Source organism: Aricia agestis, chromosome 4 (genome assembly GCF_905147365.1).
Source record: "Aricia agestis chromosome 4, ilAriAges1.1, whole genome shotgun sequence".
NCBI classification, from domain to species: Eukaryota; Metazoa; Arthropoda; class Insecta; order Lepidoptera; family Lycaenidae; genus Aricia; species Aricia agestis.
In genome coordinates, this window is record NC_056409.1 from 12297705 (window position 1) to 12320959 (window position 23255).

At 36.5% G+C, this 23255-nt stretch overlaps 1 protein-coding gene across 1 annotated transcript; it reads left to right on the forward strand.

Annotated features, from left to right (window-relative positions):
* Positions 1 to 8706: 8706 nt before the first annotated feature.
* Positions 8707 to 22008, forward strand: LOC121725896 (probable cleavage and polyadenylation specificity factor subunit 2). Its single transcript, XM_042113064.1, has 13 exons — positions 8707 to 9044; positions 9227 to 9492; positions 9717 to 9962; positions 10117 to 10304; positions 10530 to 10753; positions 10900 to 11049; positions 11363 to 11561; positions 12430 to 12520; positions 13564 to 13750; positions 14609 to 14699; positions 15196 to 15310; positions 18543 to 18727; positions 21843 to 22008. The coding sequence occupies exons 1-13, from the start codon at positions 8896 to 8898 to the stop codon at positions 21933 to 21935; spliced, it is 2184 nt and encodes a 727-aa protein (XP_041968998.1). The 5' UTR covers positions 8707 to 8895; the 3' UTR covers positions 21936 to 22008.
* The last annotated feature ends 1247 nt before the right edge of the window (positions 22009 to 23255 follow it).

The window sequence follows — 23255 nt, forward strand, 5'->3', positions numbered from 1 at the left end:
CGACTTCGTCCGCGTTAGCATCCCAAGTATTATTTATTGTACAAAAATATTCAATATACAGAATTGACTTTCCTACGATTTTATTATATATACTTAGATAGATGTTTCGCTCGGCTTCGCTTGCATAATTTAGGAATTTCACGCAACCGTACATTTTGCAGCAAAAAATAGCCTATGTCCCTTCACGTGGTCTATTCTTCATGTTTGCCAAATAACATAAACATTGCTCTAGTAGTTCATAAGATGATAAGCAATTCCATATAATTTCCCCCGTTTTTTCCACATTTTCATCTATTTCTTCGCTCCTATTATACTTAGCGTGATAAAATATAGCCTATAGCCTTCCTCGACACATGAGCTATCCAACAGTAAAAAAATATTCAAATCGGACCAGTACTTCCTGAGATTAGCGCGTTCAAACAAACAAACAAACAAACTCTTCCCAATTATAATATTATATAATATTAAGTATAGATTATATTTCTTCGCTTCATTCTTCGATATATAATTAACCAGTAGTACCTTTGTATATCTGCTTGGCATACGCGTTTTTTTAAAGATTTATGTAGGTAAGTTGAAAAATTACACGCTCGCCCGATCACATGGCGTTCCAGCGTGCCTCATTCTTTGTTAACGCGAGGCAACGCGAACACGTTTACTAAGTAACCATGCTAAAGGACAGCGCTCAGAAGAAAATTGGTTATTATTATTAAGATGATTGAGTCAGTGTTGTAAGTAACTAAAGTCAGTGTTATTTTATCATGTAACAAGAAAATACATGTAAGTACTATTAAATACTTAAATAAACGGCAGGCACTACCGAGGCCTAGACGAGCCAATTATATTCAATACTAGCCGGCTTGTACTACGACCGCGAGTCAATTAAACGTACAATGTGTTTGGACTGCGAGTCTTTATCACAATCTATAATATTATGTATGCTTTATCTGTTCTATAAATAGAATTATAGAACTATATGTTTTCTGGATGGGGGGAAATAGCTACAGGTGATTTCTGCAATCATTTTATTAACCGGTATGTACTGCAACTGTGACTCAATAAGTACAGTGTGTTTGGACCGCGAGTTCTTTTACACAAACTATATTCTATATGCATCGGAATTGATTGCGGATCTCTGACGATGTTTTACCTATTCTATAAACAGAACTATATGTTTGCCCGATTGGGGTAAATAACTGCAAGTAAATTACTGCAAGTGTTTAATTATATTAAGTTATTTTATAAACTGCCATAATGTGTGGATTGACTGCGGGTCTCTAAACACAATTTATATGCATTGGAATTGACTGCGAGTCTCTGACGATGTTTTATCTGTTCTATAAATAGAACTATGCGTTGGCCGGTTTGGGGATTAACAGCGAGTTGTTTTATAAACCGCCATAATGTGTGGATTGACCGCGAGTCTCTAAGCACAATCCTTATGCATCGGAATTGACTGCGGGTCTCTGACGATGTTTTATCTAAAAATAGAAGTATAATATGTTGGCTGGTTTACGAGGGTTAACTGAGAGTTAATTACTATTTAAATTTAAAATATATTGATATTTTTAAATCAACATAATGTATGGATTGACTACGAGTCTCCGACAATGTTTAAAAATAAAAATTAGCAACTACCGCGCGTTTTCTCGCGCTCTTAGTTTTATAAATAGAACTACATATCTTTGCCGTTTTATAGAGAACAGCTATTTTGAGCTAATAACTAGATTGACTGCGAGTCTCATAAATTAACAAACAATGCGCGTCCCGCGCGATCCTTTTATTCTAAATATAGAACTACGATTATAATTTATTATGTCTGCCGGTATATAATTATTATTACTAAATAAGTTTTGCACCAATGTTGGAACTCGGGAATACTCGGGATACACCGCGAGTGTATAACGAAACTTACTTAATATCTACGTAACGTGATAGTTACTACCCTCAATATTTTTTGTAACATATTTTATCGACAAATAAGTCGATTATAACAAGCAATTAAGCTACCCCAATATTTATTTTTTTTGAGGTCACTAAGCAATCAATCGGGGAAATATAACTAAAAGTGACCGATATACGGGTCGATCAGGTTATGAATGAACCCGAAGCTTTCCCACTCCTAAACCAGTGGATTCGGAGTACCGACACCGATAGAACCGGACCAGATCCGGATAGATCCAGGGCTCCTACTGACATTAGGTGAACCCTCGTTGGATTCGACAGATTATGGTTTTTAAATGACCCCAAAAACAATTAAGATAAGCTACTGCTTATAAAATATTCCTGATAATAAGTGTTGCAGATGGATTCAATTTCGATCGATTATTAATATTATCATTAAATAGATTTCACCTGACAAAGTCTCGATATTATCAGACTTATCAACAGTATCTGACTTATCTGGTTATTAATTATTTAATTATTATCAGACTTATATGATAATATATTATCAGACAAGACAACTTCGTATGACTTCGTAACGGAAACCTATAACACTCAGACTCGATAAGTCTTGTCTCAATATCAGACCGAGATTATTATGGTTTCGCTGGATAATTCCAGTATTTGTTCTCAGAGACATACTAGAACATCCCATCAATCGGGTATCTTTTGGGCTCTGGCAAACCCTTCCCGTTACCCGAAGGGGGGGGGGGGGGGAGAGCTGGTAACCGTCGGCTGGCGCCGCTAGTACTGTACCGCTACAGAACCTTCGAGTTCGAAGAGCGTTGAGTCGACTAAACGCTCAACACCGCAGCAGTAGTGCTGACAGATATTTTTATATATATGTTTTACAGATGTTACTATTATGATTATTGTGGGCTTAATACAACTATCCCCAACCCGCAGCCCGCGGGCTGCATGCGGGCCGCGGCGCCGGGATTTTATTTGTAGCCCGCGTGATGTTAAACCATTTTGAAATTCACGCCCACCGGCAAAATCAAAGTCAACGTGAAAGTCTTTCACTTGTAAATCGTTAATTTTGAAAAACGTTATTTTTAAACTTAAAAATATTTGTTGCGGCCCGCGACACCAAAACCTTTTATGTTTGCGGCCCGCATGAGAAAAAAAAATAATTAGGGAACTTCGTTCCAAAAACAAAAACAGATTGGGGACCACTAGCTTAATATATTATACATCATGGCATCAATAAATTATTAGAATATGAAAACTATATCTTCGTGTACCCCCACCGAAGGTTACCTTATTTCAAAGCTTTTCTTTTCCCCAAACAAAGCGGCGGAAAATATTGTATTATATTTTAAACTATTTCTGAATTATTTTAAATTTGAAACCACTTCGTAAGTTTATTTCGAAATTACATATTAATTTGGAAAATTACCGTACGGCTTTAAAGCCAATACCCAAAAGTGGATATCTAGCAAAAATAGATTTAAAACCCTACTTCTTGGTTCCTATTAACTCACTAATCCATCGAAAGATTTTTCGAATTTACGGATTAAGAGCCTTAAGTCTTGACGTACAGATTATCAGATGTGCTAATATTTTGTTTTTGACAAAAAATATAAAAAAGGAAAACCAAACCAAGCGTATGCTTTATCACTACTAGACTTACCACGCTTTAACAAGTGTTCTAGGCGATAATTCTTCAGCGTTAGGCGCCCCTTTTTTTGTTTACGTTTGATTGTTAATAGTGCAATGGGTGTATTAAATCCACAACAAATAGGTAAATATTTAAGCCTTAACGTCTATAATATATATTATTATAATATAACTAGCTGTCCCGGCAAATGTTGTTTTGCCATATTAAGTAAGTATTTCGCCCATATTATTATTTTATTGAAGTGACTAAATAAGTACCTATGCCACCATGGCAAAGTCCATGATTGCTATCTCGTCACACAAACAATGGTCGCCGTCAGTCTCGAGTTGTAACAATTTACTATTACTTACCAATAATATAAAGAGTGGATGTTGTCCGATTCTCAACCCTAGCCGATATGCTCGCTAAGATTCACGAAAATCGGTCGAGCCGTTTCAAAAGGGTTCAACCACGCACACCATGACAGGAGAATTTTATATATTAGATATATTATAATATAATATATGACTATTAAAACGGAATAATATAGAACAGTTAAATCAGTGTACTATTCGTGAGCTAGCTCAACTGATAGGTGTTTTGACACCTTCATATCCTGATTCCTGACTCCCACCGCGGAATGCAACTGGTTTTTCAGCGATTAAAATTTTTAATACTAAATAAAATATGCAATGATAAATACGATAACAGAATCACACTTATTCTTGAATAACATCTAATTGTTAAAATATTCAGCCTGCAGGTGGACTGAGAACACAATATTCTGAACTTTCAATCATAATATTAATATGCAATAATCACATTATCGACGACCACAGAGCCGGACCCAGTTAAAGCAGTGGACTCTTGATTACTCTTGAAGCGATCTTCGTCCGCTCCATCGGAACCTTAGCCAAAGAATTTGACAATGGCTGTAATACAATATCTTCTACAGCCATCACTGTGCACTGTCATTGTTTATGAACAATGTTGACATTATTGGTTGGTCACAGATGAATGTGTGAAGCGTCTTTCAAAAGAAGCTTTCCGGTAATAAAAATCCTAGCCCATACCTGAGTAGTATAGTACCCGGGATCCACTTATAAATTATTTGCTTTTTCTTGCACTCTGTACCTACTGAATACTGGTCATTGACTTAAAACTTTCTGCCTAATAAATCTCGGCAAAATAAAAATTACGGTTTTAAATAGCGACATTAATATTACAATGACATCAACTCCCGGGCGTGATCGGATCGGTGATGTTATTAAATTATATAAGTAATTCTTTTTTATTAAAAAAAAAAATTATATTTAAATTACTACGCCGTGCGATGGTTATTCAAGATTATATTAAATAGGATAATGCTACAGTACGGGTTATTATTGCTAACGTTTAACGCTCTGCATAGAACAGCCACCTCCCAGTCGGTTAGCCGCTGGATAAAGCAGGTGCTGTGCGAGAGCGGCGCGGCGTCGATACGAGCGTCGACACGGAGACTGCGACTCGACACGATTAGTAAGACGACAGTCGACAGGCAGGACTAGCGACTCCAATACTTTCGCTATTTTCCTTAGCCATAATTTTATCGACGAACAAAGTTTCCATCCCAGTATGTTATCATTTGAATCACAAACCATAGAGGTCTCTTAAGTCTTGTTTTTACTGACTATTATTTTTATTTATGGCCATAACGTTAAATTCTTTCTCGAATATAATGATTACTATTCAATTCATAACGTACCAGTGTCCAGTACATAATATAATAAATTGTATTTTGTAAAAAAAAAAAATCTTTCTTTCGTTACTCTGAAAATCTACTGGTTAATTATATATCGAAGAATGAAGCGAAGAAATATAATAAATGATCAAACGAACTTACCAAGTGAAGTTCGATCATTATTATATGAGTCGCTTCATTCGAAGATATAATCTCCCTCCCACCCAGTCTGCACGAAACTATGTTTGCTGCAGTACCCAAAGAAAGAAAGAAAGATTTTTGCATTACTTCTCTCTAAACATAATGAGGCACGCTGGAACGCCATGTGATCGGGCGAGCGTGTAATTTTTCAACTTACCTACATAAATCTTTAAAAAAACGCGTATGCCAAGCAGATATACAAAGTACTACTGGTTAATTATAATATATCTTCGAATGAAGCGACTCATATAATAATGATCGAACTTCACTTGGTAAGTTCGTTTGATCATTTATTATATTATAGATTATAGTATTAGTATAGATATTGTTCGAATAATATAGGGAACCAAGTTAAGCTTTGATCTCAGTCAATCAAGTCGCATTTCCATGCATTGACAATCAGTAGGTATGTTGCTTGTTGCTACTAAAAAATAAATCTATCTTATCTTATTTCTTTAAACGAGCAATACGAAACGAGCTATATGTTACCCTCAAAGACCGAAAACGCTCAGTGAGCGAAAAAATGGCGCACAACGCGTTGTGGTAATAGTGAAACGGCCACGGTACACAAGAGCACGTTACGCAGGAATAGTTTTATAGTGCCCAAGTGTGTGTGCAATACACAAGAGCACTCTGGTTTCAATGAATGGTTGACGAACAGAAAAACACTGTGCCTTTTTCTGTTCGTCAAGGGCATGCGTTATAGCGTAGTCAACAGCGAACGTGAGGCATGCCCGCAACGCATGCCCTCTGATCGTATCCAAAACTTCAAAAATGACAATATTGGCGTTGCGTTCCTTGACGCATTCAATATTGAATGCGCCAGTAGTAATTGATGACGAAAATTGAAGATGAAATTGCACAGTGTGGACATAGCTATAGAACAAGATAGATACCGCATTTCGCTCCATTTGTATGAAAACGAGCGTGCCACTTTTTTACTACCTAGTACCTACTGTGACGTACTGATGATAAGAAACGTGTTCATTATCTAGGCCAATGTTTCTATTTGAATTTCTACAGCTCAATATGGCACTTTTAGGCATTTTTTAAATTCCGATTGACGTCAGATTCCGATAGCAGGCTAAAGAAAAGACTTTCGAAAGACGAGCATTGCTCGTCGTTTGGGAACGCGATATGGCACGCGAAGTACGTACACATGCGGTATCTATCTTGATCTATGTCTGTCATGCAGTGTGCGCGCATGCGTAGTTGAAAAGTGAAAGGAATACGGCTTATAAACGAACGTGAACGGGGCGCTGCTGGTAAAGGAGAACTGTTAAAAAATTAAATAAATAAATAAAAATAACTTTATTAAACATGTGAAAGGGACAGAACACAGCCAGAGTTAAATAACAATAAAACAAGGAATTCAAGTAAATTGACATGCCGCATACAATATTTAACTACCTACTTACCTACTTAGAATTTAACTCGGTTATGGCCGTGCAATTACGTTTTTGTATGATGGCAGTGTTAGTTCCTTTTTTCGCCACGTTTATGTTTTAAGGCCTTGGCGAGCTCTTTAGAAGTCCAATAGACTGCAGCTGTTGTTGGACTGTTGACAGCTCAGGCGCAGAAACAACTTTTTACGTACCGTACCTCCGAACATCATCTACATCCAGCGATCATTATCTTCATTGATCAACGCGGAAATCGAGCCCACGACCTTCGAGGAGTTGTTTGAAAAATTATTCTAAAAACTCTCAAATTTAAGTATGTATGCCCTTTGACTGAACAACGCCATTCAATCACACGGCTAGCTTTTATATTGAATATTTTAGTCGCTCAAAACGTTCAACACTATAGTTGATTCAAAAGCCGCCGTCTAATTGAAGTAGTTCAGCGCGCACCGCTGCGGCGCTAGGTGCGTTTTATTTACAATATGGCGTCAACTAGCAAGTGTTTATTGGTGTTTGTGGTTGTTTTTCGGAAAGAAAGTAGTTAATAAAAGTTACAAGTGTTATTAAAGAGACAAAAATTGTGGAGGCACATAAGAGTGAATTAAAATTTCAACAAATATTCGAGGAGAAATTACGGGATTATGAAATAGATGGACGCAGCCTCCCCCGAAAGGGGGGTTCAGGGGGCACAGCCCCCCGTCAAAACAAAAACAAACACAATCCAGAAGGTCCAAAAGTTGGTTAGGTTAGGTTAGAACTTAGACCACAACGCAGAGTTAGCCGAGCGAGCGCAGCGAGCGTGCTGCAGCAGCAGCCGGCGACCGCCGTCAAATAAAAGGGGGGCTCGGGGGGCTGCGCAGCCCCCCGCCAAAACAAAAACAAACCAGTTGGCTAAGCGTCGTCTAGCTGTAGTGTTGGACGTTGTAGCCAACAAGTCGGCTAAACGACGTATAGCCGTGTGATTGAATGGCATTGTTCAGTCAAAGGGCTAGCTGTTTCATTGCACGGCTATTTAAACCAGTCGGCTGCGACATATATACGGTTAAATTCCGTACTACATCCAATTAAATTATGAAAGTACTAAATATGTAAAAAATTTGACACCCAGACACTTATAATGAAATATAATGATTTTTTGTAATTGATTTTTAAAGAACTAGTCGATATTTAATTATTATTGAAAAAAAATTTGTGGTAATTTGACTACCGCAAATGGCGGCCAAGAAAGCTCGGCAAAGCTTTAAATGCAGGTGGCGAAAAAAGGAACTAACGCTGCCACATACAAAAACGACATATTTGACAGTTCTTCTTTACCAGCAGCGCCCCCGGCCAAGTTCATATAAAGTCTTGTTGCACCCTTCGATATCGAACCGATAATTTTCATAAATTTCAATTTGAAGTATTTCCTCAGAATTACCGGTGAACCCACTTTTTTTTGGGCTTAAAAAATCGCAAATCGTACAAAGAAGCAGTTCTTTAGGTGTTTATCTTTGATACAAAGTTCCCAATTCTGACGAATTCTCAAAAAATGTATCACTTCCGGCAAACATTACATATGATAAATGGAATTTTTAAAATGAATTATTTCACGTAACTTGTCGGGAAGGTATTGATTTTTTGGTATCAATCGATGCAGGATTTTTTATTCTACTATATATTTCGAGTTTAGGTCAGAATCTTTGAATTTATAAATGTTATATACATCTTTAATTATCACGTGTGTAAGGACAAAAAGTAGTTTTTTTTTTAAATACCGGTCTAACGCCATATTAAAAAAAAGGAGTGTCAACGCCAGTTGTCAAAATAAATGTCAAACTTGTTTGCTCATAGTTTGCTGCAAAGTTTGCTGTACAAACGGCGGTTTCGTAAATCTAATGCGAAGGAAAACTCAAGAATTGTAAATTAAATAACTCTAATTTTAACTTCATGTGTGTTTTAATACTACTCAGTGCTAATTTCCCAAAGGTTACTGTAATATATTATGTTTTAATGTAAAAAAATACGGTTGTACACAAGTAACCCCCACAATGACTTCAATTGTAAAGTTACACTGCCTTTCTGGAGCTGGTGATGAGTCTCCACCATGCTACGTTTTACAGATAGATGAATTTAAGTTCTTGTTAGATTGTGGCTGGGATGAGAAGTTTGATATTGACATTATCAAGGAACTGAAAAGGTAAGTGTTGTAGGTTAGAAATTGTTGAATATTATGTTCCTCGTTAACGAACCTTTATAAAATATCATCTACAACAGATGTAGAGGCCTTTGATTACTAAGCATTAAAAATTTTGTTCAATATCAATAATAACATCTACAGTAACAAAAAATATATAGATGAGTTTACAATATTCATTTCAGACACGTAAACAGTATAGATGCAGTATTATTATCACATTCTGACCCTCTCCATCTCGGCGCGTTACCGTACGCTGTTGGGCAATTGGGACTCAACTGTCCTATATATGCCACGCTGCCTGTATACAAAATGGGTCAGATGTTTATGTATGACTTGTATCAATCTCACAAAAATGTGGAAGAGTTCGACTTGTTCACCCTTGATGATGTGGACACTGCTTTTGATAGAATCACACAGTTAAAATACAACCAGAGTGTGGATATGAAAGGTATGCTATAGAGATGGTGGGGCAAGATGGGGCACCTAAGTTTCAGAGCATTCTATTCTTGTTAGCAAAAAAATAAGGTATTATGCTCTGGTTAAATTTAGGTACCATCATTTGTCCCACTGCACATACTATATTTGTTTATTTTATCTAAGTAAGTGTGCTTATTTTATTTCTTTACATTGGTGAAACATTATAAAGCAAGAGCTTTTCTTTTATTATTTTAGGAAAAGGTTTGGGTCTTCGGATAACTCCTATACCTGCTGGTCATCTTCTTGGAGGCACAATTTGGAGGATAGCAGCGCCAGGAGAAGAAGATATTGTCTATGCACCAGACTTTAACCATAAGAAGGAGAGGCATCTTAATGGCTGTGAGATAGAGAAAATCATGAGACCATCTCTGCTACTGCTTGGAGCTATGAACGCAGATTATGTGCAACCAAGAAGAAGATTGCGAGATGAAAAACTCATGAGTAAGTGTAGCATACTCATTGTGGTCTGTGTTTTGTTACAATGGTAGTAGAAAATATTTTATTATTAAATTGTTCTATCAGTAGGCAAGGCAATTTATAATATTATGAAGTGTTTCATACAATTACTATTTTAACTTTACAATAATGTTTACAGCCACAATATTGACCACTCTTCGGGGAGGTGGCTCAGTGCTGGTATGTACAGATACGGCTGGACGTGTGCTGGAGCTAGCTCACATGTTGGACCAGCTGTGGAGGAACAAGGACTCTGGACTCATAGCATATTCACTCCTACTGCTTTCCAATGTCAGCTATAATGTGGTTGAATTTGCAAAGTCACAGGTAATATTGGTTAATCTAATTTAATTCATCAAGCCCCATACGGTCACCAGTGACCGAGACACAATAGAAATTCTATTGTGTCTCGGGTTAAATATATAGACCTATATTCTATAAGTTTTTAAATTTTAGTTAATTCAAAACAAATAATGTTGTCTTTAATCCTATGATTCAATGCCCTGTATCCATATTATCATATCCTATTTTAATAACAAAATCATTTTCCAGATAGAATGGATGAGTGACAAATTGACCCGAGCTTTTGAAGGTGCTCGGAGTAACCCATTTGCCCTGAGGCATCTTCAACTCTGCCACTCAGTTGCCGAGGTGACCAGAACCCCAGGCCCCAAGGTTGTGCTGGCATCATTCCCAGACTTGGAGACAGGATACGCTAGAGATCTCTTCATCCAGTGGGCTCCAAACCCACAAAACTCTATTGTAATTACGTCAAAGTAAGAATTCTTACAATTTTATAGCCATAACAAGTTTAGCAAAATTTAATCCAAGATCAAAAACAATTTGAATAATATGACATTTTTGATCAAGTAATATAATAAGTAGTTATTATTTACTGAATTTCCATTCAATATAATTTCAGGACCTCACCTGGTACATTGGCTCGGGATTTGTATGACAAAGGCGGTGACCGGAACATTGAGATGATGATCCGGAAACGCATACGACTTGAAGGTGCAGAGTTGGAGGAGTTCTTACAACAGCAGCGGAACAAAATCAAAGATTCTATAAAGTAAGTGACAATTATATTACACTGTAATGTAGCTATTATTAGGTAAATAAAAGCTATGAACAAAACGTATCCAAAATTCATCATGATAATTTTGATTATCACGATGATCATACAAGAGTATTGTCTTGTTTTTAGGTTTTTATATTATGACTTTTTCAAAATTTTCCTTTATGATGTTATACAATCAGGAATACCATGTTGTGAATTATATCGCGCCTTCATGTAAAAACAACAACAGCCTTTATATGCTTATTGAATAATATATAATACATATCGGACGTCAATATCGCATGAAGTAAAACGCTCATTCCAGGGAGATGGAGACGGGAATATCGTCGGACTCGGAGTCAGACGGCGAGCTGGAGATGTTAGTGGTGACGGGACGACACGACATCCCGGCTCGGGGCGGCGCCGCGCCCGCCGGCTGCTTCAAGTCCAACAAGCGACATTACGCCATGTACCCCTGTCATGAGGAGAGGCCGCGGTATGATGACTACGGAGAGCATATTAAGGTTAATCTCAAATGTTTTTTTAGATAGTAAGTACTTCAATTAAAAGTTAAATAATAAAACAACTGCCAAGTGGAGACTTCCGCGTGAAGGTACCGTAAAAAACTAACAAAATTGTTTTTGCTTTTAGTACTTACATACATATTTGTTTTTAAAGTAGCAACAAAAATCATAATCTGTGAATGTTGCCTATTGATAAACAGCGAAGCCTTAAAAGCAATCGTGATTCAATTTACCCGCAGTAGCTCACGATCCATGAGCTATTCATCTAATATACAGGTGTAACAAAAATAATTGATAATACTTTAGGGTGTGTACGTGTTCCTTGTAGAGAGTTCACTGTTAAAGTAGCAGCACTGAAAGGCCAAAATTTTTTTTCACTTTTGTATGGGGAAACTCGTGACGCTCAGACCCTTGCCCATACAAAAGTGAAAAATTTTTTTCGTCTTTCAGCGCTGCTACTTTCACAGTAAACTCTCAACAAGGAACACGTACACACCCTAAAGTATTATCACTTATTTTTGTTACACACTGTATAAAAATAAGTCGGGTTTTCCTTCCTGACGCTATAACTGAAATGAAAGAATGCAAAACCCTGGAAATCAGTTCCTGCGTTCTGGACGCAGGAACTGATTTCCAGGGTTTTGCATTCGTTGGAAAGGTCTCGGGCTCTATAGAAAAAAATAATCAGAAATAACTTAAAGAGAAAAGCAGAAAAATAGGGAAAATTATTTTATGGCGTTGTATTGCCATAAAATGATTTTCCCTGTTTTCCTGCTTTTTTGCCGGGACAGCTAGTTATCGTGTAAAAATAATATTATGCAACAATTGAATATAACAACTAATAATATGTAATAATTCAATATTTCAGCCAGAAGACTACCGGTTGGCAGAAATAGTCGATGCGGACGGAGAAATCAGAGACGTCCTTCCCGCGCCCCCGCCAAAACAGGAGATTGAAGGTTGGTTAAGGATGTATATAAGGTCAAATTCCGTACTACATCCAATTAAATTATGAAAGAAATACGCAAAAAATTGGACACCCAGACACATAATATTAATTATAATTATTTCTATAATAGATTTTTAAAGAACTATTCGATATATAATTATTATTGAAAAAAGTTTTGTTGTAATTTGACTACCGCAAATGGCGGCCAAGAAAGATCAGCAAGTGAAGGTGTCGAAAAATGGAACTAACGCTGCCACATACAAAAACGACATATTTGACAGTTCTTTACCAGCAGCGCCCCCGCTCAAGTTCATATAAAGTCTTGTCGCACCCTTCAAAGGATAAATTTCATAAATTTCAATTTGAAATATTTCCACAGAATTACTGGTGAACCCACTTTTTTTTTTTTGGCTTAAAAAATCGCAAATCGTACAAAGAAATTGATAGGCAGTTTTTTAGCTGTTTATCTTTGATACAAAGTTCCCAATTCTGACGAATTCTCAAAAATTGTAATACTTCCGACAACTTCCGAAATTTTAAAATGAATTATTTCATGTAACTTGTCACTACATATGAAACAAAGTCGCTTTTTTTCCCTCATGTCCCTTTGTTCCCTTTAATCCTTAAAACCACGCAACGGATTTTGATGCGGTTTTCTTTAATAGATAGACTGATTCAAGAGGAAGGTTTATAAGTATAATAATGGGCCGGCTCGACCGGAGAAAACCGGCTCGGGCTCACAGAAAACCGGCGTGGAACAGCGCTTACGCTGTGTTTCGCCGAGTGGGTGAGTTTACCGGAGGCCCAATCCCCTACTCTTTTTCCTTCCCTACCCTCCCCTATTACCCTATTCCCTCTTGAAGAGCCGGCAGCGCACCTGCGGCTCTTCTGGTGCTGCGAGACATCAGGTGACCCGTTTGCTCGTTTGCCTCTTTATTTCATTAAAAAAAAACTTTATAAAATAAAATTAGATTACTAAATAAAATAAACCCTTGTGAGTCTTTTTTTAATCTTCTTTTTATGTTAAACATATACATTATACATAAATTCCAGAGGTGCCAATGGAGATCCCCACGAAGTGTATATCGAGCGTGCGCCCCATCGCGGTGCGGGCGGCAATCGTCGCGGTGGAGCTGGAGGGGCGGTGCGACGGCGAGTCCCTCCTACGTGTGGTCTCGCACGCCAAGCCCCGCGCGTTAGTGGCGCTGCGAGCGCTGCCCGGTGCTAGAGCTGCGCTTAGGTGCGTTAATCGGGGGCTTTCAGCAGAGTTGTGATCATCGCTTTATCGTGGTTTGAGCGAGCATCGTGGCGGTGGAGCTGGAGGGGCGGTGCGACCGCGCGTTAATGGCGCTGCGAGCGCTGCCCGCCGCTAGAGCTGCGCTCAAGGGCGTTAACTGTTAGAGCCAGTTTACACAGTGCCTTGCGTTGCGTTGCGTCGTCGCAACGCCAATATTTTGACGCATAGCCGGTCACACTGCCGGTGAGTCATCGCAGCGTTATTACGAAGCAGTCTTAACGTCAACACCCCCTCCGGCTTCGTCTCGGGGGCTGCTATCCGTCAATTGTGCGTTGCGACGATGCAGCGTGCCGTGTGAACACCTTGGTTATTTTATTTGTATGTAAAACAACGCAACGGCAGCGCTGCGTCGACGCAACGCGCCGTGTGGAGGATGGCTTTTAGGGTCAATTCAGACCGCAACGCGACGCGTAGATGCATTTCTAAATTTTCTTTTTTGTCTTTGTTTTTTGTCGTCTTACGATATTTACATTTCAATAGTGCTATCAGAGAAATTAATTCATAAATTGCAAACCTACGTAGTCTAGCATAGCCGAATAATTTTGATTTGACATAACCACACACATAAGTCGGCCATCTGACTGTGAATCAATTTATCTGATGGTACCAGATAAAGGCAGCATTTATTGCTGTCTATAGACACAATAATAAATGCTGCCTTTATCTGGTAAAATTATATTTTATTTTATTTAAAAAATGACAATAAATATTTAGAAGAGAAGTGTATTATGATCAGGTTTTAGTGCTACTTTATTTAACGTTTAAACAATAATAATATTTTTTTGATAAATTTTATTACAGTAAACATTGTGAAAGCGAAGGAATAGAGAAGGTGTTTATGCCGAATCGTGGAGAGATCGTCGACGCCACTACGGAGTCTCATATTTACCAAGTCAGTATTATTTTAACATTAATTGCTTTTTAAATTTAAAATAGGTAATTACCCACATACGACTTATGTTATCAGAATACTGATGTCATGTAAGTTGCATTGAAATCGGGATGTGTTTCCGTACCCGATTATTATGTCTTACAAATTGACATCGAAAACTAAAAAGTTGAAATTTTTATTAAAAAATTATACTTAATATAAATTATATAGTAGACATGCTGTTGGGCTTAGTGTCTAAACACTAAGCCCAACAGCATGTCAACAAGCGGCCGAAAAAACGCGGCCAAAGTTCGGCATGATACGCCTGCAATGTATTTTAAATTACCGATGACACACCATGCCAAAATTACGTCGCGTTGTATTGTATGCGTTTGACATTGCTGACGTAATCATGCCGAACTTCAGCCGCGTAACTTCGGCATGGTGTGTTTAGACACTAATATACTATATATTTTTTAATTTAATACTAGTTTTTAATTTTGAAATGTATTTGCAGGTGAAGCTAACAGACGGTGTGATGAGCAGCCTGGTGTGGAAGTCGGCGGGCGGCGCTGAGCTCGCCTGGCTGTCCGCCGTCGTCGCCGCGCCGCGCTCCAGGGACAATGCTGAAGGTACACTTACAATTTTCTTCTTGATTAAATAACCACTAGTATACCATTCCAGTAATATTTCTGCTTAACTTATACTAAAAATGTATACTTAGTAAAATGTGTTTCATGTGTTTGAAATCTTGTCTCTTTGAAAACCTGATTAAAAGCAAAATTGTATAGCAAAATCTATGGACACTCTGTCATCGTTTCCAACCTATGGAGAAACCAAAACTAAAGTTTTTTTTAATCGTCTTGTGTGTATCTAATGTAATTTACTATACTTTAGGGTGTGTATATGTTCCCCATATACCTATTATACATATAATCTACTGGAAAAGTAAATATTCATTGTAAAATCAATATTTACGGAAACAACTGCAAAAAACAAGTCTAAAGTATAATTTCACCTGTAAGTATCAATCATTATCGAATTTAGCGCAAATAATTGTAGAAAGAAAGTTGTAAATGCTATGATCAATAAATTTCCCACGAACCTAATGATTTTTTCAGAAATTAATATTTAAGCTCCTACGTCTATGTTAACCGATTTTTTGCACAAATGTTTAGGTGGGTCACCCCTAAACATTGGTGCAAAAAAATCCGACTATGTATAATTAATGAAATGAAATGAAAAATGAAATAAAAAATATTTATTTCTAAGTAGGTTAACAAAGTTAACACTTATAGAATGTCGACGTGTCTACATGAGGCCTACCACCGGTTCGGGAACTACCCCGCCGAGAAGAACCGGCGTAAGAAACTCGCACGGGGCCACCTTTTACCAAAAAGGTGGAAAATAACAATAATAGCTTAAGCTAAATTACACTAAGTATGTAAAAATGTAGTGCCATTAATTATATTATAGAAGCGGCCTATGGTTTGTCAGCTTATTTTTCCCACGGTGTGCTGTCATTGATAAAATCAGTTACCTTATAATAAGCCTTAGCACACAAACGTTCTTTAACAACTTTTTTAAATTTATTAATTGAAAGATTTTGGACGTTTTCTGGGTTTTTATTGTATAGGCGTATACATTGACCTTTGAAAGATTTGTTTACTTTGCTCAGCCTGGTTATTGGTATATCTAGCTTGTGCTTATTCCTAGTGTTCCTGCAGTGAATGTCTTTTTTCATTTTAAAATTATTTACATTTTTTTTCGCGTATAGCACATTGTCCAAAATGTATTGAGAGATTACAGTTAACATTCTTATTTCTTTAAACTTTTCTCTGAGAGACTCAAAGGATGACATTTTATAAATGGATCGTATAGCTCGCTTCTGCAGCACAAATATTGTGTTAATATCAGCAGCACTGCCTTATAATAGAATACCGTAAGACATTCTACTATGAAAATAACTATAATAAACTAATTTCGCCGCGTCTTCATCACAAATTTCTCTAATTTTTCTGACTGCATATGCTGCGGAACTGAGCTTATCAGCCAGTTTGACAATATGAGGACCCCACTGCAATTTGTAATCTAGTGTTACTCCCAAAAATATTGTCAACGAGATTCATTTTCTCATCATTTAATAGCAAATTGTTTTGCACTTGCTTAACATTTGGCAAGGTAAATCTTAAACATTTCGTTTTATTAGAATTTAAAAGTAAGTTATTTACATTAAACCAATTTACTATTTTTGAGAGAGCACAATTTACCTCGTCATAATTCGACTGTTGTCGCTTCACCTTAAAAATAAATGAAGTGTCATCAGCAAAAAGTACTATCTCGTTATTATTGCCCTTAACTAGATAAGGTAAGTCATTTATATAGATGAGAAAAAGAAACGGACCCAAAATGGATCCCTGTGGGACACCTAATTCTATTTTGGTCCCAGTGGACCTTTTACTATTGACTTCAACCCTTTGAGTCCTGTTCCTCAAATAAGATGTCAAAAGGTTGAGTGCCGAGTCCCTTACGCCATAGTGGTGCAATTTCCTGATCAATGTAGCATGATCAACACAATCAAATGCCTTGGAGAGGTCGCAAAATACACCTAATGCATCTCGCGACTCCTCCCAAGCTTCAAATATACTACAAAGAAGACCTATACCAGCATCCGTAGTGGAACGATCCGTAGTAAAACCGTATTGATTATTATGCAATAAGTTATTAGAGTTAAAATGTACTAACAATTGTTTTAAAATTATTTTTTCAAATATTTTACTAAAAGTCGGTAAAATAGATATCGGCCTATAATTTGCCGGATCAGATTTAATTCCAGCTTTGAATAAAGGTACCACCTTGCTATGCTTCATTAAATCAGGAAAAACACCATTCTTTATACAGTTATTAAAAATATTGGCCAGATAAGGAGCTACGATGTCAATTATTGATTTAATAATCTTAGTAGACAGACCCCAAAGGTCAGTAGTATTTTTGATGGTCAATAATTTAAAGGTGTTAATAATGTCGTTATAATCAATTTCTCTAAACTTAAAATTGACATCACATTCCTTTACATACTCTCTGAGTAATTTTTTAGCCTCTGCAGGCGAAGAATTTAAATTTTTTGTTGTTGAGACCGGAATGTCAGCAAAAAAATTTTCAAAAACCGCCGCAACTTTTACGTCACTAGTATTTTTTTTATTTTCAAAATAAAGTTCAAAATCCGAGTTACGACAGGTGACGTTTCCAATCTCACCAGCTATAACTTTCCATGTTGCTTTTATTTTATTTTTCGAATTCTTGATTTTATTTTTTAAATAAAGAGATTTAGCAGCATTACATACTTTCTTAAAAAATTTAGAATAATTTTTAACGTATATTTTAAATGTTTCATTGTTATTTACAGATTTTTAATCATATAATTCATAGAGCCTATTTCTGCTTATTTTTATTCCTTTAGTAGCCCATTTAATAAAATCACTTTTTTTGTTAATAGTTTTAACCGTCTTAGAAGTAAATATAGAATTAAATTGGGTTCTTATTTCTTTAAATAATTAATTTCATTTACATGGCTGAACTAACTCTACTTCGCTATGAAGAAAAATAAAAAAATGCTTTGTCAGCGCTGTTACTTTCTCAACGAACTATGTATAGGAAACCCATTCACACCCTAAAGTATTATCACTTAGTTTTGTTACACACTGTATAATATAATATGTAATTTCTTTCATCGTAGTATCCAAACTAAAAATCTAATTTTAATACAACGAGAGTTGAGTTCTGATACTTGGCCAAGTAATATCTAGTGTAGTCTAGATATCAACTTCAATTATTCAGCTAATGAGCTATAACAACATTCTTCAGAGTCCGGCGTCGACGACGAGATGATGTCGCTTGAGCCGTGCTCTGCGGGCGCGCCGCACGCCGCGTCGTTCATCAACACGGTGCGTCTCTCCGAGTTGCGCGCGTCGCTCGCTCGCGTCGGCCTGGCCGCGGAGTTCGTGGGCGGGGCTTTAGAGTGCTGTAACGGTACTATTGCGATACGACGGGTGAGTTCAAACTTCTTGTTTTTTTTTTTGGCTTTTGGCACTGACACCGGGGGTGTACTTTGCCAAACTTCTTAATTCTTATGTTGCAAAGTCTTCATGTTCAGATGACAAGCGCTCAGCGCGCGTTTATATTTCACCCCCCAAATCCGCGTTAGCATGTGTAGGGACTAGGGCCTGATTAAAGCCGCCATTCCACCGCGGCGCACGGATTTATTAGTTTGACTACGTGGGTCAACGTTTCCACTGCAGCACACGCTATGCCCACTGCCACGACTATGTACAACTGAAGCGCAGCACAGTTTTGAATACTATGTACACGCTTCCGTTCCGTGTATCCCGTGCACAGCATGCGTAGCGTGGCCAGCATTGAGCCACGTGTGTGTACATAATTTAACCGGTAGAAAAGGTGAACACACACGTGAACAACACGATTTTATTTTTATTTTACATTACTTGCTTTACTTTACTCTTATTTGTGAAAACTTTGTAATAATTGGCTCTGTTTTTATAATTGTAATTTGTATCTTCACTGAAGTAGTAGTTTAGCTGTTAGTTTTCTGAATAAATAAAAATAATAATAATAAGTGAACATACCCTTATGCGATTTTTATGCGAAATATGTCATTAGTTTTATGTGGATAAACTATTAGAATGCGTCAAAACTTCTATTACTGAATATACCGCAAATGAAACTAAGATAAAATTTATTAATAATTTTTATGTTTTGACTACGACTTTACTGGCATGCAGATACCAGACATCTACGAAAAATAAAAACTAAGGAAGAGTAACTCCGTCAAAAAAGTGCACCAAAAGGCTACAAAATGTGACCCGAATACATGCATATTTATGCATGTGTTCGATACACATTTTTCGTGTATGTACACTCGAGTGACATTCAACCAGGTTGACATGACAATTTTGTCAAACTCATTTTACAATTTGTTTACATAGCTTTGTTTACTTACTTTTTACGTAGCTTTTTACAATATTTTTGTTGTTAAAATGCCTAAATGCCCTGTGAAGTGGTGTAGAAGTCATACAGATACGACTTTTAATACAGGAATAACCTTTCATCTGTAAGTGAATTGTTTAAAACTATGCTTAAATTTCTTGTATTTTTGTCGACCCAAAAAAGATGGTTTATTTAAGTTGGATGCTAGGGTATTTGCATAAAATTAAGCTGGTCTCTTTGTGTTTGTCTTATTAAATTTACATGTTATTCTAAAAGTGCAATAATCAAAAAATAATATAATTACAAAATTTTTACAAAGTCGCCATGGACAGTGTTATGCAAGATGTAACAATTTAATCATAAACGAAATTTTAGGGTCTGGCTGACATTATACTAAATGCATTATAAGATAATATGGGTATTCTCATATTTCTTGCTACGGATTTTTTTACAACAAACCAAAAAAGAACATGATGTAACTAATAAATTACGTTCAATCGACAAAAACAAAGTATTTCCTTTAATATTGTAAATGAATAAAAATAAAAAACAGCTAACTGTTATTAAAATATTATATTAATTGTGAGTTATAAGTACAAATTTTACGTAAGTTTTTAATTTCAATTCTGTAATAATTTCGCACATAGATTTTTGTAATCTGAAAACGTCTTCTCTAGGTGCTCGGACAGTTTTAGATTCGCCCGAGTTCATAATTATTACATATTGTATGTTATAATATTATCAATGTCTTAAGTATCAGAGGAAAATGTTTGATTTTAAAATAATAATTATGTGCTCGTTTCTTCATGATAGTAGATGTGCTTGGTGTATACTGCATAATACTATCCACTTTTGACAATTATTATCAACAGCTTTGTTTCATAACTATGGCAATGACAATAACCGCGCAGGCTGTCGTCCGGCGCGCAATATTATGATACGTTACCTGGGATACGACCTTGACGAAAATCTGAATTGTCATATTTTAGTGTTCGAAAAGGAGCCAAATTTAAAAACGGTTGAAGTATGGGAGTTACGTTTCCTTAGTTTTTATTATTCGTAGCCAGACATAGATCAAGATAGATACCACAATAGACATAACTACCAGTACTTCGACTGCAAAGAAACGGACAGGTTTCAATATCTGTCAAATTCGTCGGGTTTCACTAGGATTATGAACGGAATGTGCCTCGCGCTGGCTGATATAATTTATTTTTAAATATTAAAAATAAAGATTTCAAAATTGGATCCTGACAATTTTAATCGCATGTGCCAAAACACAAACAACAATACGACCAAAGAGGAACACGTCCATCGAATATGTCATATTTTTTAATTCGTAGGTAACATGTTAACAACCCTAGCGACGATTTTCGTCATATTACGTCAAATTTAAAAATTTCAACATCAGTTCTAAGTCGGCATACTCTATCATTCTGTCTACTCTGTAGATACCGCATGTCGCTCCATTTGTATGGAAACGAGCGTGCCACTTTTTTACTACCAACTGTGACGTACCGATGATAAGAAACGTGTCCATTATGTTAGCTACCGTTTCTATTTTAATTTCTACAGCTCAACACGGCACTTTTAAGCATTGAGGTATTTTTAAAATTCCGATTAACGTCCGATTCCGATAGCAGACTAAAGAAAAGACTTTCGAAAGACGAGCATTGCTCGTCGTTTGGGAACGCGAAAAGGCACGCGAAGTACATACATACACATGTGGTATCTATCTTGATCTATGTCTGTGATTAAGACCTTTATAAGGGATAATATTATACTGAATTCTACTTTGTTACAATCTAATGCTAAGTACTCACATGCGATGTTGCTCGATAGTTTTACATTTTAAATCGAGCAATAATTATTATTACTGTGTGGACCGCAAAACTCACAGCTCGAAGGGTCGCATCGAGCTGCTCGAAGGCTCGCATCGGGCCGGCTCCATGGAATTAAATATATCGATTTAGAATAAAACTATCGAGCAATTCTGAATGTGTGGACGAAATCCCGAGCCGCGGGTTTTGCTCAACGTTATTGCTCGATCGAGCAAAACCGTATGTGAGTACTTAGCATAAAAAAATAACCCGTATCAGCGTGCTAATATTAGCACGGGTTATTATTATGTGTGACCTAAAATTGATATATTCGTTGCAGTTGGATAACGGCAAAGTGGCGTTGGAAGGCATTCTATCGGAGGAGTATTATAAAGTACGAGAGCTTCTCTACGACCAGTTCGCTATTGTTTAGTTATATTCTCGTAACTCGTGACTGACTAGTGACTACTGTAATATAAATAAAATAAATAATGTTATTCTTAAAACATTTTATTTGTACCGATTTCCGCGATTCCGCGTTTAGTATCTTCAATTATTGCTTCTTTCTCATCCTTGTTAATATTATAAATGTGAAAGCTTGGATGTTTGTTACGCTTTCACGCAAAAGTTACTTGACGAATCATCATGAAACTTTGTACGTTTGTACTCTTGAATTGATACTCTTTATTTAAAAATATATTTTTTACGAAAAAAATGTTGACGTGGACGCGGACGAAGTCGCGGGCAACAGAAAATTAAGACATTTAAGTGTATCAAGGGAGTAACTAACATTTTGTAATATAAGGATTAAGGAGTAAGGACAATTACTCATTTTCCCCGTATAATTTGAACAGACCAGAACTTACCTACTTCATCATCTGGCTAATATATCTGGCTATAAATATAAAATCCACATATCTTCTTTGATTTCAAATAATTTTCCCGGTCCTAAAGCCTCTATTTATGAAAAAAAGGCAATTTTCAAATTGTTACTTACTTTATCTACTTTCGTCTTCAAATATGACAGACATAGGTAACTGGTAAGACCGATCAGAAGTTCCGAAATATATATATTTATAACCCACTACACTGGCCAAAGCTCATACATCACCATACTGTTGATTCGCCATAATATGGCCCATTAATTAGAACTCTGAAGAAACGCCATTACATTATTGAATACAATATACAAAATAAGAAACGAAAACATTTTCTATGGCAGTTACTAATGACTTTAATTATACAGTAGACCCGACAGTAGTTAATCCGACAAAAATTTGCAGGGCCGTGTCGGATTACCGAATTTGTCGGATTATAGAGAACTGTCTAGATTTTTACACGTCATTACAAATCAAATTGATAATGTTTTATCCACGTTTTATCAGACTACAAATCATTTTCCTAAAACTAAGGTAAGGCGCCGGACTTGCCAGGGGCCGGATTAGCGATATGACTACTATTACTTATACTACCTACTGTATTAATAAATAAATGAGAATCGATCATTTTTGACATAATTTATTTCACATCTCCAGGACCAACTCACATAATAATAATAATAACAAATAAACAATGAAATCATTACACGATACAAGTGGGCCTTGTTAAGTTAAATTACTAAATAAAATAACGTTATTACTTTAGGAAATTATTGTAAATAGTAAGTGCTAATGCAGGATTGTGGAAAACCTAATAAGTATTAAAAATCGTGATTGGTTCAAACCAGGCAAGGCACAACATATTTTTTTCATAT